The sequence below is a fragment of the Cyprinodon variegatus genome, unplaced genomic scaffold, assembly GCF_000732505.1.
Source record: "Cyprinodon variegatus isolate N-32 unplaced genomic scaffold, C_variegatus-1.0 Scaffold297, whole genome shotgun sequence".
NCBI lineage: Eukaryota > Metazoa > Chordata > Actinopteri > Cyprinodontiformes > Cyprinodontidae > Cyprinodon > Cyprinodon variegatus.
In genome coordinates, this window is record NW_015150750.1 from 244,871 (window position 1) to 256,505 (window position 11,635).

At 38.0% G+C, this 11,635-nt stretch overlaps 1 protein-coding gene across 5 annotated transcripts in view; it reads left to right on the plus strand.

Annotated features, from left to right (window-relative positions):
• Nucleotides 1-4,941, plus strand: part of LOC107090495 (metastasis suppressor protein 1-like) — a 51,101-nt gene extending 46,160 nt beyond the window's left edge. For 4 of the 5 annotated variants that reach the window (XM_015383902.1, XM_015383903.1, XM_015383906.1 and 1 more), the window contains 6 exons: nucleotides 343-453; nucleotides 1,801-2,040; nucleotides 2,181-2,381; nucleotides 3,606-3,765; nucleotides 3,847-4,119; nucleotides 4,209-4,941. In XM_015383902.1, coding sequence (XP_015239388.1) covers nucleotides 343-453; nucleotides 1,801-2,040; nucleotides 2,181-2,381; nucleotides 3,606-3,765; nucleotides 3,847-4,119; nucleotides 4,209-4,666 — 1,443 coding nt within the window. In that variant the 3' untranslated portion in view covers nucleotides 4,667-4,941. The remainder of the gene's footprint in view (nucleotides 1-342; nucleotides 454-1,800; nucleotides 2,041-2,180; nucleotides 2,382-3,605; nucleotides 3,766-3,846; nucleotides 4,120-4,208) is intronic. The other variant, XM_015383904.1, reaches the window with a different exon arrangement.
• Nucleotides 4,942-11,635: the final 6,694 nt, after the last annotated feature.

An 11,635-nucleotide genomic window follows, 5' to 3' on the forward strand; every position in this document is an offset into this window, starting at 1 on the left:
GGAGCCTGACCCACATACAGTACAGCCCTGGGAATCACGCCTCATGTTTGCTCACCATGTGAACTTACAGTATCAGAGGCTTTAACTTTCTGAAGGAACTTTAACAAAGCTTCTTTGAAGGCCGTGCATCTACTGCTGATATAACTCTGCTCCTAGTGTTATCTGGTCTTTTTCTTCCTTACTAACCTGTGGAGACGTTGCTAAAACCACCAAACAGACTCCCCTGTGCCTGCACCATCTATATGTCTTTGCTTTAACGCTGTTTTCCCATCCATGCCTGTTTGTCTGTCCAACCTGCTCGCTCCACTTCCTGCCTGCTGCTCCTTGTCCTCTCCGCCCCAGCCTTGTCCCACTTCCAGCTCCTCTGAGACGTCAGAGACTGGGCAGCTTGATGGTGACTGCAGCAATGCCTGCTCTCTCTCTGCCACTTCGCTTCAGAGTGCTACTCACAAGGTGACAAAACCTCACAATGTAACAAAAACCACAAACCTGGGCATAATGAGAATCGGCTTTAATTCAGTTGAGGGAAATGGAGGCTGGCAAAAGGTGAAATATATTTTTCAGATTCTCTCAGGTTAAAAAAACAAACTTCATTGTTAAATGTTGCATTTTCATCCTATCTTTCTTTATACATTATAAAACTGCATTTCACTGCAGTCACTGATGCACCTTTTTTCTTTTTCAGCACTTCTTTGTAGAGTTCAGAGAAAACATTGATAAATTTTTATTAATAAATGCTTTAAGCCCAGTCATTAGGAATAGAAAGGATCTGTGGAGTTGAATTTCAAAGTCTAGCTTTTTATTGACCTTATTTTAAAACGCTGTGATCTAAGCCATCCTGTTCTACCTCTGTCCGTTTTCCTGCTGGAAGATCTTCACTAAAGGCTTTTATAGCCTTTAATAGTTTTCTTTTCACGCATCATCTATGACTTTCTTCCCTTTCTGCTAAAGAAGAGTATCCCACAACATTATGCTGCCACCACCATGTTTCACAGAGCAAACTGTGTAGTTTCAGTTTTCATATGTTTGAACAAAAATTATGGTGACCAAAAAGTTAAACTGTGTTCTAGTTTTGCCGGAGCTCTTCTACCTTTTTTCCCCTCTATAGGTCATAGCAAAATACAAATAGGATGTTTTCCTTTCATGGTTTCCTTCTTTCTGCTCGTTCATAAGTGCCACATTAGTGATAATACTCCTCCAGTGTGGCCATGGACCACTGGGCTGTTTCTTCTTCTTGCTCAGCCTTATGTTAAATTGAAACGCCTTGGTTGGTTCACCCTTTCAGACAGAGAACTAAAAAAAACGATCTGAAAGATTTTCTAGGCAAATGTTTGGTAATCCAACCCTGCTTGCCAACCATGTCTGCTCCTGGATGCTGCTTTTTCCACTGAGTTTCTCTTATAGACCTGCAGAGCACACCTGGACTCCATTTATTGATTTAAAGTCCTTTAAAGCTTATTGCAGGCACTTTGAATTGAATAAATAAAATGCATATAGTTTTAACAGTCACCTTAGTCTGCCACATCATTTCTTATAAAATAAATTGAAGTTTGTTGTTTTAACTTGACAGATATGAAAACAGACTAGAAATACTTTGCAACCATCTTTCAGTCTTGTTTTATCAGTTCAGCATTCACTCTGCTCCATATTGATGTTAGTTCATCTGCATCGATTTGTTTGTTTTGCTTTTAATAATTTATCCTGAGTTCTGTCTGTTTTTTTTTGTCATTATTTCATGTTTTGTTTCTTTTCCTTTAATTTGTCTCTGTTACCATCTTTGCATCCTCCCACCAACACCAGTTGTCCAACGGTTTCGACCACTACAGCCCAGCCAGTCCCTCCCACCTGCATAGCAACGGGGGCAGTTTGAGCCCAGTTTCAGGCACCGCCTTCCCATTCTTCCCTCCACCCTCTCCCTCCTCCTCCTCCTGCCCCACTCGTTCCTGGTCTCGCCCAGCCTCAGCCTTGCTGCCTGACTATCCCAACTACTGCACGTTGGGTTCTCCGATGGTACCTTCATCAAAAGTCCCCAGCTGGAAGGTCTGTCATCAGCTCATGCTTTCCATCCTCCTTGTCTACAGTTTGTTCTCATGTTCACCTAGTTTACTCAGCAGTTTTAGAGAACACGTTTTTGAAAATCAGAAATGTGGAAGATTATTGATAAACAGGGTTGTTTGCAGGACTGGGCGAAGCCAGGGCCTTACGACCAGCCAATGGTCAACACTCTGAGGAGGAGGAAAGACAAGGAAAGTCCAGCTGTGGTTGACAATGGCAGCATAAATAGTAACAGCATGCCTTCAGGCCAGACATCGATCTCTGCACCTCCCTCTGCTCAGACACAAACACCAAGCCAGCAGGAAGAGAAGAGCAGGATCCTGAAGGTCAGCTTCAGATTCCTTCTTTCACCAAAAGTCATTTCTATAATTAATTCAAAGTGCTGTGAAAAGGTATTTTATTGTTTGTTTGTTTTGCGGTCAAACCTAACTCTATCAGATTGTTAAATAAAATTTAAAATAAGATTATTAGATACTTGAGTAAACAAACCTCACTCCATGTTTAACAGTAACCCTCTTTGCCAAATGCCTGGATGATCCACCATCTGCAGCATCAATCTCCTTATCTTAAAATCCGTTTTTTACATCAAAGTGAAAAGCATTGAACCTTCTCCCCTTTGCAGTCTTTAATTCAACCATATTGGAGTTTTTTTTTGTTTTTTTTGACAGAACCTTATAGGAAATTTTTGTTAGTGAGCGGTACTGGGAATGTTAACCAATGTTCATCTGTTTTTAAATACTGACCAAATCTGGTTTGCTGCAGCACCCAAAGCTTTAGAAATGACTTTATAGTTGATTGTACTTTTTTTTAATTTCACGTGATCAGGGCATGATGTGTTGTGTTTTAAGATGATTAAGCATACTTCATGTTGTCAGTCAGGTTCTATTTAATTCATTTCCTGATTCTTCAGGTCTAGTTAATTATTAAAATCTACAAATGGTTTATAAACAATAATTTCTTAACTGATTTTTGTTGTTTGTTTCCTTTTGTTTTGTTTTTGTTTTTCTTTTAATTTACTCTTTGTCAGATTGAAATTAGATCTAAAATGTTTCCAATTAGCAAACTCTGATTCCTGAAGCAGTTACATGTTTTTGGAAAGTAGGCTGACAGGAAAGCAGTTACATGTATAACACAGGGGGAGAGACATGTGGCAAAGGACCACAAGCCGAATTCGAACCCGGGTCAACCAAGTCGAGGAGTAGGGCCTCTGTACATGGGTGGTGCGCGCTAACCACTGTGTTACTGAACACAATAGAACGTTTTTATAAAAATGATTAACTGATGGATGCAAGCAGTTGATTTTTATCCACATACATTGTTTTGCATGCAATGCCATCTGCTAACTGTGAGTGAACAACAAAATCCGCCTGCAGCAGACCAGTGTTGTAGTAACGGCACGTAAACGATTAATGTTCCCAGTTAATGGCCTCAGTTGATTGGGCTTAATTACTTTAATAGCTAAAATAAACTGCACATGGCTTTATCCATTCAAAGTCTAATGTCTTGATTTTTACTTTCCCCCACATGTGGATTATATCTGGCTGTGTCAGGCTGATGATCTAGAGGCCCAAAGTGAACTGGCCTTGGCCTTATCCAGGGGTCTGGAGCTGGACACCCAGAGATCAAACAGAGACTCCATCCAGTGCTCCAGCGGCTACAGCACTCAGACCAACACACCCTGCTGCTCTGAAGACACCATACCATCACAAAGTACAACAGTTTGTGGCTGGAGTTTTTGTATCATACTGATCATGATCAGGGAGGTAACCTCAACATGTTGACCTCTTCCAGTTTCAGATTATGACTACTTCTCTATGGCTGGAGACCAGGAGCCTGAGCAGGAACAGCAGCAGCCGTCCGACTTTGACAAGTCCTCCACTATCCCCAGAAACAGTGACATCGGTCAGTCCTACAGACGCATGTTCCAGACCAAGCGTCCTGCCTCCACAGCCGGTATGCCCAGCACGCAGCCTCCCTATCCTGGACAGGGGAACTACCATCCTGCCACACCAGTCCACACGGGATCCTATCCTCCTGCTGGGCCGTACACTGCCGCTTCCACTGGTACAAATAACTCACAGATGTTCACTAGCACTCCTTAGGATTGGAGCACCCTTTATGAAGGACTCATCCTACCTCTGTTTTCCTTTCAGCAGGTCACGGTCAAGTTATTGTCACCCCTGGCGTTGCCACAATCCGCCGCACGCCCTCCTCCAAACCCTGCGCCCGTCGCTCAGGCTCTGTGGGCGGAGGACCCATTCCTATTCGTACTCCGGTGGTTCCTGTGAAAATCCCCACGGTGCCTGACGTGTCAGGAACAATCAATGGGAGCAGGACTCCAGAGGAGATCGGACGAGGAGAGGAGAGCTTGCATTCCCCAACATTCGCACAACCAGCAGAAGCTGGTAGCCTTCCTACGACTTCCTGGAGGGGCCAGGCCTCCACCAACCCTCCGACCTTTCCCCTGCCCAGCCAGGCGGTCCAGCAGTACCAGGGAGGGGGCGAGGATGCTGACGAGCAAGATGAAGGAAACATGCTGGTGGCTATCCGTAAGGGGGTCAAGCTGAAAAGGACCCTGACCAACGATCGTTCAGCTCCACGCATCGCCTGACGACATCATCCTGTTGGAGAGCTGCAGTCACTAGAATCCTGATCCTTTCTGGCAGATTTCCACTGAAAAAAATATTTGTGAATCTGGTGAAAAGCTTTAAAAAGGAAAAAAAAAACCTTTCTGTGTTAATAGGAGGCACCAGATGACAACCACTCTAAGACATTTGACATTGACTCAGTTTGAATTATTCTGAGGTTGTTTTTGTAGTCATCCAGCTCTGGATCAGAGTGCCCCCTTGTGGTTGTTTCTATATTAAATTTTTATATATATATATATATATATATATATATATATATATATATATATATATATATATATATATATATATACAAATCACAAGCCATAAGAGAGCACTAACATCTCAGACATTGAAGATCTGAACCAAAACACTTATTATTTCTGCAGGGTTGAGGTATTGTTGTGTTTAAACTGTGTGGAATGTTAGAATAATCTCCTGTGAATATTTTCTCTAAAAGAAAACAAAACCTTCAGCTTGTTATATATGAAAGTAAAATAACCACTGTCTGACACCATCAAAGGAAGACCAACCGTCTCATATTTTGGTGCCTTTGCAGAAGTCATTAGTTGGAGCACAAAGAGTGCAATATTTAGGTTCTATTGAAGGTACCTTAGTGGCTGATTGACACAAAGCTGTCCTTCACAGCTCAGAGACATAAGCACAGCACAATCCACAGGATCACATGTCTGAGTTTCTTTGTATAGCTTAGAGAAGTAGTGCAGATAGAAGTCGGCGGATTAGTTCTGAAATATTTGCTCACTTTAGTTTTTTTTTATAATTTGTAAATAATTTAGCAAATCTCAGTGGAGGATGAGTGTGTTGGTTTTTTACCTTCTTTGCATACCTGTTGTTCTACTTCATCTTGACAATTTCAGTTTCAGAACTTTAGAAAGATGTAATTATCATTACCCTTCCCTGCATCAATTTGGTTTCCTGTTAAATTCTCCCCCATGTTTCGGATTTCTAATTTGTTTATTCTGGCAAGAGATATGTGAAATAGATTTGTTGGTTTTATTAATTTACTCTCTATTATAGCAGAGTATCAATGTGCCATATCAAGATACCACAGTAATAGAAATCTCAACTGAGACAAAGTATTTTTGATGTAAAGATTCTGTAGGCCAAGTTTATGGGAGTAACAAGGATGTATTTCTGCTTACATCCACTATGTACAAATATAATTTCCCTTAAAAGGAGGATATCACAAAAATATATGATTTATAAACCATAAGTAACCTTTTAGTTGTTGTTTTATATAAACTATGACAGGATGATGGGATATGAGATTAATCCTCATACATCAGCATTAGAATATAAGCTAAAGAGGCTAATTAGTGCTACTAGGTCTACAATTGATTTGCATTTCAGTTCAAGCACTGTGAGAGCATGGCTACTACAAGATGTATGAAAATGTAAATAATTTTCACCGTTGGTCAGTCCAGGAGCTCAAACACACACAACACGTTTAATTTATTTTCTTTTTTCAGTGTTTTAATTTTTTCTGGGTTCTCATTTATTACTACTTTGTCCTTTAAAAGATCAAAGAGACAAAGTTGCTTGTTAGTTTTCAGTGTAAAAAAATGTAAAACAGATCAGAGTTTAGTGTGCATCAGTATTAGAAGTTCAAACTTCATGATTGTGCACAGCATTATTGTAAATGTTCCTCTGAGTCGGTACAGATGTCTATTGGTTTAGTTTATTTGCTTGTACAGTTGTTTTTTGGCGTGGCTGAACATTGGACTGAAACCATTATATGAACCAACATGACAGCTGTTTCCTGAAGGCAGTTTCATTTTGATAGGTCCACTTTCTTTTCTGTTTAAATGTCTATACTATCAACTTGTTATTCCCATAATAAAATTATTAGCATAAATATATGATATATATATATAACCTATGAGTAAGAAGTTTATAGTTTGTAAAATTCTAAACACACAGTTTAACCTGTGATGTAGTTTAGTTTTTAGCTCATTTTCTCCCAGTGGAGAGTTGACCTCTTCCTGCCTGTATAGTTCAAGCTTCATTGCAGTTTATTTTACCAGATAAAAGTGATCATTTTAGAAATATAATAAAAAAAGTGTAATTAACCTACCCTGGCTCACTTTTTGTTTCTATTTGTTTTGTTTTCTTGATTGTTTGTTTTTTCCAATATTTTTTCCAAAAATTTAGTGTAAGACAAGAAACATTTCAAACCATGAGAAACAGAAATTATTCATTTTTTTCTACCTCTTTTAAGGACAAACATTTAATATGGAATTGCAAAAAGAAGAGGATGTACCAATCTTTTCGAAACAAGAAACTGAAAGATTATATTAATCAAAACTTTGAAAAGTACACCAAGTTAATTTTATAGAGGAGCATATTTCACCATTGCAATCCAAATTTCATATTCTTAATTGGGGATTTAAGTGATACACTAATGTATCACACTATTGGCAACTGGAGGGGAAAATATTTGACATCACTGAATAAAATCCATTTTAGTTTACTTTTAAAATTGACAAATTTAAGCCAGTATAAATCAAGTTTTTGAAAGGTAAGATTACAGGGCCAGCATCATGAAGAACAAGGAAAACAGCGCCACAACGGTCAGGTTTAGATTAGGGTTAGTTTGTAAAACTATATCCCAAGCTTTAAGTATCTTATTAGTCTTTGTTTAATCTATCATATAAAAAGGGAAACATGAACATTTGTTAACCCATAAATAAATGGCCTTCAACATAAAGTGAAAGGCAGGGGGTGTAGATTAAATGTATGATAGATTTTTGTGAATTTTTGTATAGAACCGCCCTCTCCACTTAAAATGCACTTGCGCAACCCTGTACCCGCTCCCGAGGGAACGCCTATTAAGTGTGAGAGCGTGCACCTTGTGCACGCTCTATTTAAAAGTTGCTGTTGCATGCTCGTACAGCTTACTTTCCAAAAGAAGTTTGCAGTTTTTCCACTATGTCAGACTCATCAGCTGTAAGTGAAAATGGGGATGAGCACATAGGACGGCCTTACGTAAACACATCACCAGAATAATGGACAATTAGGAGGACCACTTATTTTGATGATCCACCTGGAAAAAGAACATCCTCCACTATACCTTTAATATGGATCTGAGAAGCATCAGACGGGCCCGTTGTTACATTGGGGGAGCAGCAATAATCCCTTGCTCAGGTGGGAACATTTATTGAAGGGCTGTAAGCTCTACAAATCTGGGCTTTAATGAAGATAGAAACTGTTTATAGCCAAATTCCCATCTTTTTTAAAAGGTTGTAAACCAGAAATCATTATTTCCTCAACTGCTTTACTGTTCATTGTTTTGTAGATCTGTCATTTTAAGCTAAATGAAACACATTTTTGTAATGTGACAAACTGTACATGTAATGGTGGGGTGTTGGCCGGCCCTAAACAATTTGGTGCCCTAGGCAAGATTTTAGCTGCCACCCCTTTGCATCACTGTGCAGTACTTGCATGTCTGCTAGAGTAAATATACTCACAAGAAACTAAAAAGCTTTGTCTTGGACATTTTTTTATTTACATAAAACAATTTTCACATTTAAAAAAAACTTAAAAATAATTAAAGAAACAAAAAATGAACATATGAAATACAATATAAAAAACTTATATAAATTATTACACTCTCAAAAAAAGTGTAAACAAGTGACTTTAATTTAAATGCAATATAAATGGCTTATATAAAGTATTAAATTTAAATACTCCCAAAAAAGTGTAAACAAGTGACATTAAATACAATATAAATATGGCACTGTGCAAAGTAAGAAATCAAAGAAATGCGTAGGCACAAAAAATACAATGATTTAAATAAAGGAAAAAAAATAACAGGATAGTTCTAGTGGTGTTTTTAGTCTCCCTTAACTTGAATTACTTCAAAAACTACATACTCTCACATGACTACAACTTTACTCTCCTGGATTTTCTTGAAGCAAAGTCATCTACAACATCATCATATGACAGCTGATTTGAGATCACATGATTAATGCTTATGATGGAAAGTCCACTGAGACATTCTTGGATCATAGTAGATCTCAGGTAAGTTTTAATCAGTTTAAGCTTGGAGAAGCTTCTTTCAGCAGAAGCCACCTTAAGAGGAAGAGTGGCAGAGATTCTTAGAGCAACCCACATGTTGGGGTACATTTCTGCTAGTTTCTTCTCATGCAGGAAGGCTAAAAGTTCCAAGTTTGTCATGTTTGTTGATGGCAATGGGAAATGTTGCATTTCCCTTGTGAGTTCTGCTCCATCAATGTCCTGCTGGCTGTCCTGGGTCAGAGCAGCACTTAGAGTTTAACACTTCTGTAGCAGATCTTTTTCTTCTAAGTTGGGGAAATCGAGGAGCACACCAAACATGTTATTCACTTCTCCAAGATTCTGAAATCTCTCATCAAGTGAAGAAATGGCAGTATCCATGACAACATTAAAAATGTGGTTTACATTTTTGGTAGTGCATCTTGAATGGGCTCATCTGGACACTCATAGCCAAAGTGAGTTTTTGTGGTACTCAATTCCTTTTTTTTTTTTAGTTCAGCCTCCACATTCATGTCTTCACACATCTCCTTTGCTATTGTCTGTGCATCAGAAAATCCAGTGTTTTTGTAACTGGTGAGGGAATCTCTGGTTTTCCTCAGCAAGTCGACAGCTACATCAAGCTGCATGGAGGGTGACTGCATCAGTTTACTAACATGCCGGATTTAGCAGAGAACGTTATACCATATGGCTGCACAAATGCAAAAGCAAAATGATAATAATGTCTAATAATAAACAGATGATTTAAGGAAATAAAGTCAAATTAAATTAAATAATATAAACAAAAAAAGATGCATGCAGGATGTACACTATCGTTTATATTATATAATTTTTGGATTAGTAATAATTCATATTACTGTAATTTATTGTTATTACAGTGAACTGCAAACTGCAGTATAATATACTATAGCATGTGGGAATGCTAAGGTTACTGTAACATTAACACTTTAACACTAACATAGTTTAACATGATGAACAAGCTTAATAATAATATGAGCTATAACACAGCTAATAGCTAGGCTCATAACTATGGAAAATTAATAGTATTTTGAATGACTAATTCCACCTGGGAAAAGGTAAAATAATCATGTCAATGGTAACATTATAATATCTGCTGAATAAATCTAATATATACACAATTGCCGGAGGATGGCAAGATGGGGGCACTCAAACCACTATTTTCCAACAACTGGGCCCTTCCATAACATGGACTGATTTTAAAACTAACAGATAGCGCTCGCTATTTATTGATTAGCATACTATGTCATACTCACGGCTAATGCAATTATCGATCATTGTTCTGCAACAGCAAAATAATATCATTCTCATCATCTTTACTGTAACATTACCTGTCTGAGGTTCCATTTGTGTCAAAAATAAGCAGATGTAAAATGTCTAGATGTACAAATGGAACCTCATATTATGCCATGCTACAATTGATGTAAAGATGTCGAAAATGTCTGAAAGGTCGGATACAGGAGAGAGCGTATCTGGAGCTGGAGACCAACAAGGCCTCCCTCATCCTTGGCCCGATCTCAAAGGATTTTTCTAAATATTTGAAAAATTGAGCTTTCAATTCATATAGTGGCATCTGGCTGTTTTTTTTTTAAGGTTACTTTATACTTTTATACTTTAAGTAGTTTTTGGAGCACATACTTTTTTACTTTTACTTTAGTAAAGAGGTCAAGCCGATACTTCAACTTTTACCAGAGTGTTTTTAAACTGCAGTTTCTATACTTCTACTTAAGTAACAAATGTGTGTACTTTTGACACCACTGCACAGGGTGTATACAAAATGAAATTTCATTTACTACAGCCCTCAACACATTTCCATTTCTTGAACTGCAGCAATAATAAAATGTAAACATGGTGATCAAATGTAAACATAAGACAGAGATGCGATTAACAGTTTTTCAAACATTCGGCGCTTTTTTTTTTTTTAACCCCATTTTATACAACATTCAGCAGTCTGATGGCAGTGGGGAAGAAGCTGTTCTGGAATCTGCTGGACCTGCATCGGATGCTGCGAAGCCTCTTCCCAGAGGGCTGCAGGGAGAACAGTCAATGGTGGGGGGGTGAGAGGTCATTTATAATGTAACGGGCTCGGGAGGGAAGAGGAGCCCTTATGCTCTTCTCTGCAGTAAATATATTTAATTGTTAATTTAGGATAATTGTTTCATCAAAGAGATTCATGCATCTCAAGTCACATTCAAAATCTGTACTCAACAGTGAGTGACAGCATTAGCAGTTCTACAAAACTATCATTGGGTTATGTTATTTGAATGATCACATTTCACATCAAAAAATAATATTTTCCACAGCTTTAGTCTTGAAATAAAATCCAGAGTCTCTGTGTTCAAGAGCAAGTCCATATGTGACTGAGTCAGAGAAAAGACCATCAATACATGCTGCTGCAGCATCCATACATGAAGAACTGGTCTTCCAGCCTACATCACTGCAGACAAAGCAGAGCTTCAGCCCTATTGCTTTATATTCAGCGGTTCTAATGAATTACTGAATTAATCCACATCATGTTATAACCATGGGTGGAAAGGAAAAATGTACATTTACTTGATTGATGTACTTAAGAACGTTTCTTTAATTATTTACTTTATTTGAGTTTTTTTGAGTTTTTAGTTGTTGCCATGTGGCCAGGTTGTTCAGATAAGTTCTCAAATCAGAGTTGTAGTTTCTTTGTGGTAATAGATTCAACATTAAACCTTTACAGTTTAAGAAGAATCAAGGCTCTCCTGTTTTTTTTTTGGTTTGTATTTGAATAATAAATAATAATCAAGATAGCTGTATTTATTTTTTGTGCTTTTTTATGCTGAAGTTCTTTACAAGTGGTGTAGAATTGGTAACAGGTGGTTCTACGCATCAAGTTCTTTAAAAAGACTGAAAATTACACAGAAAAATACTGA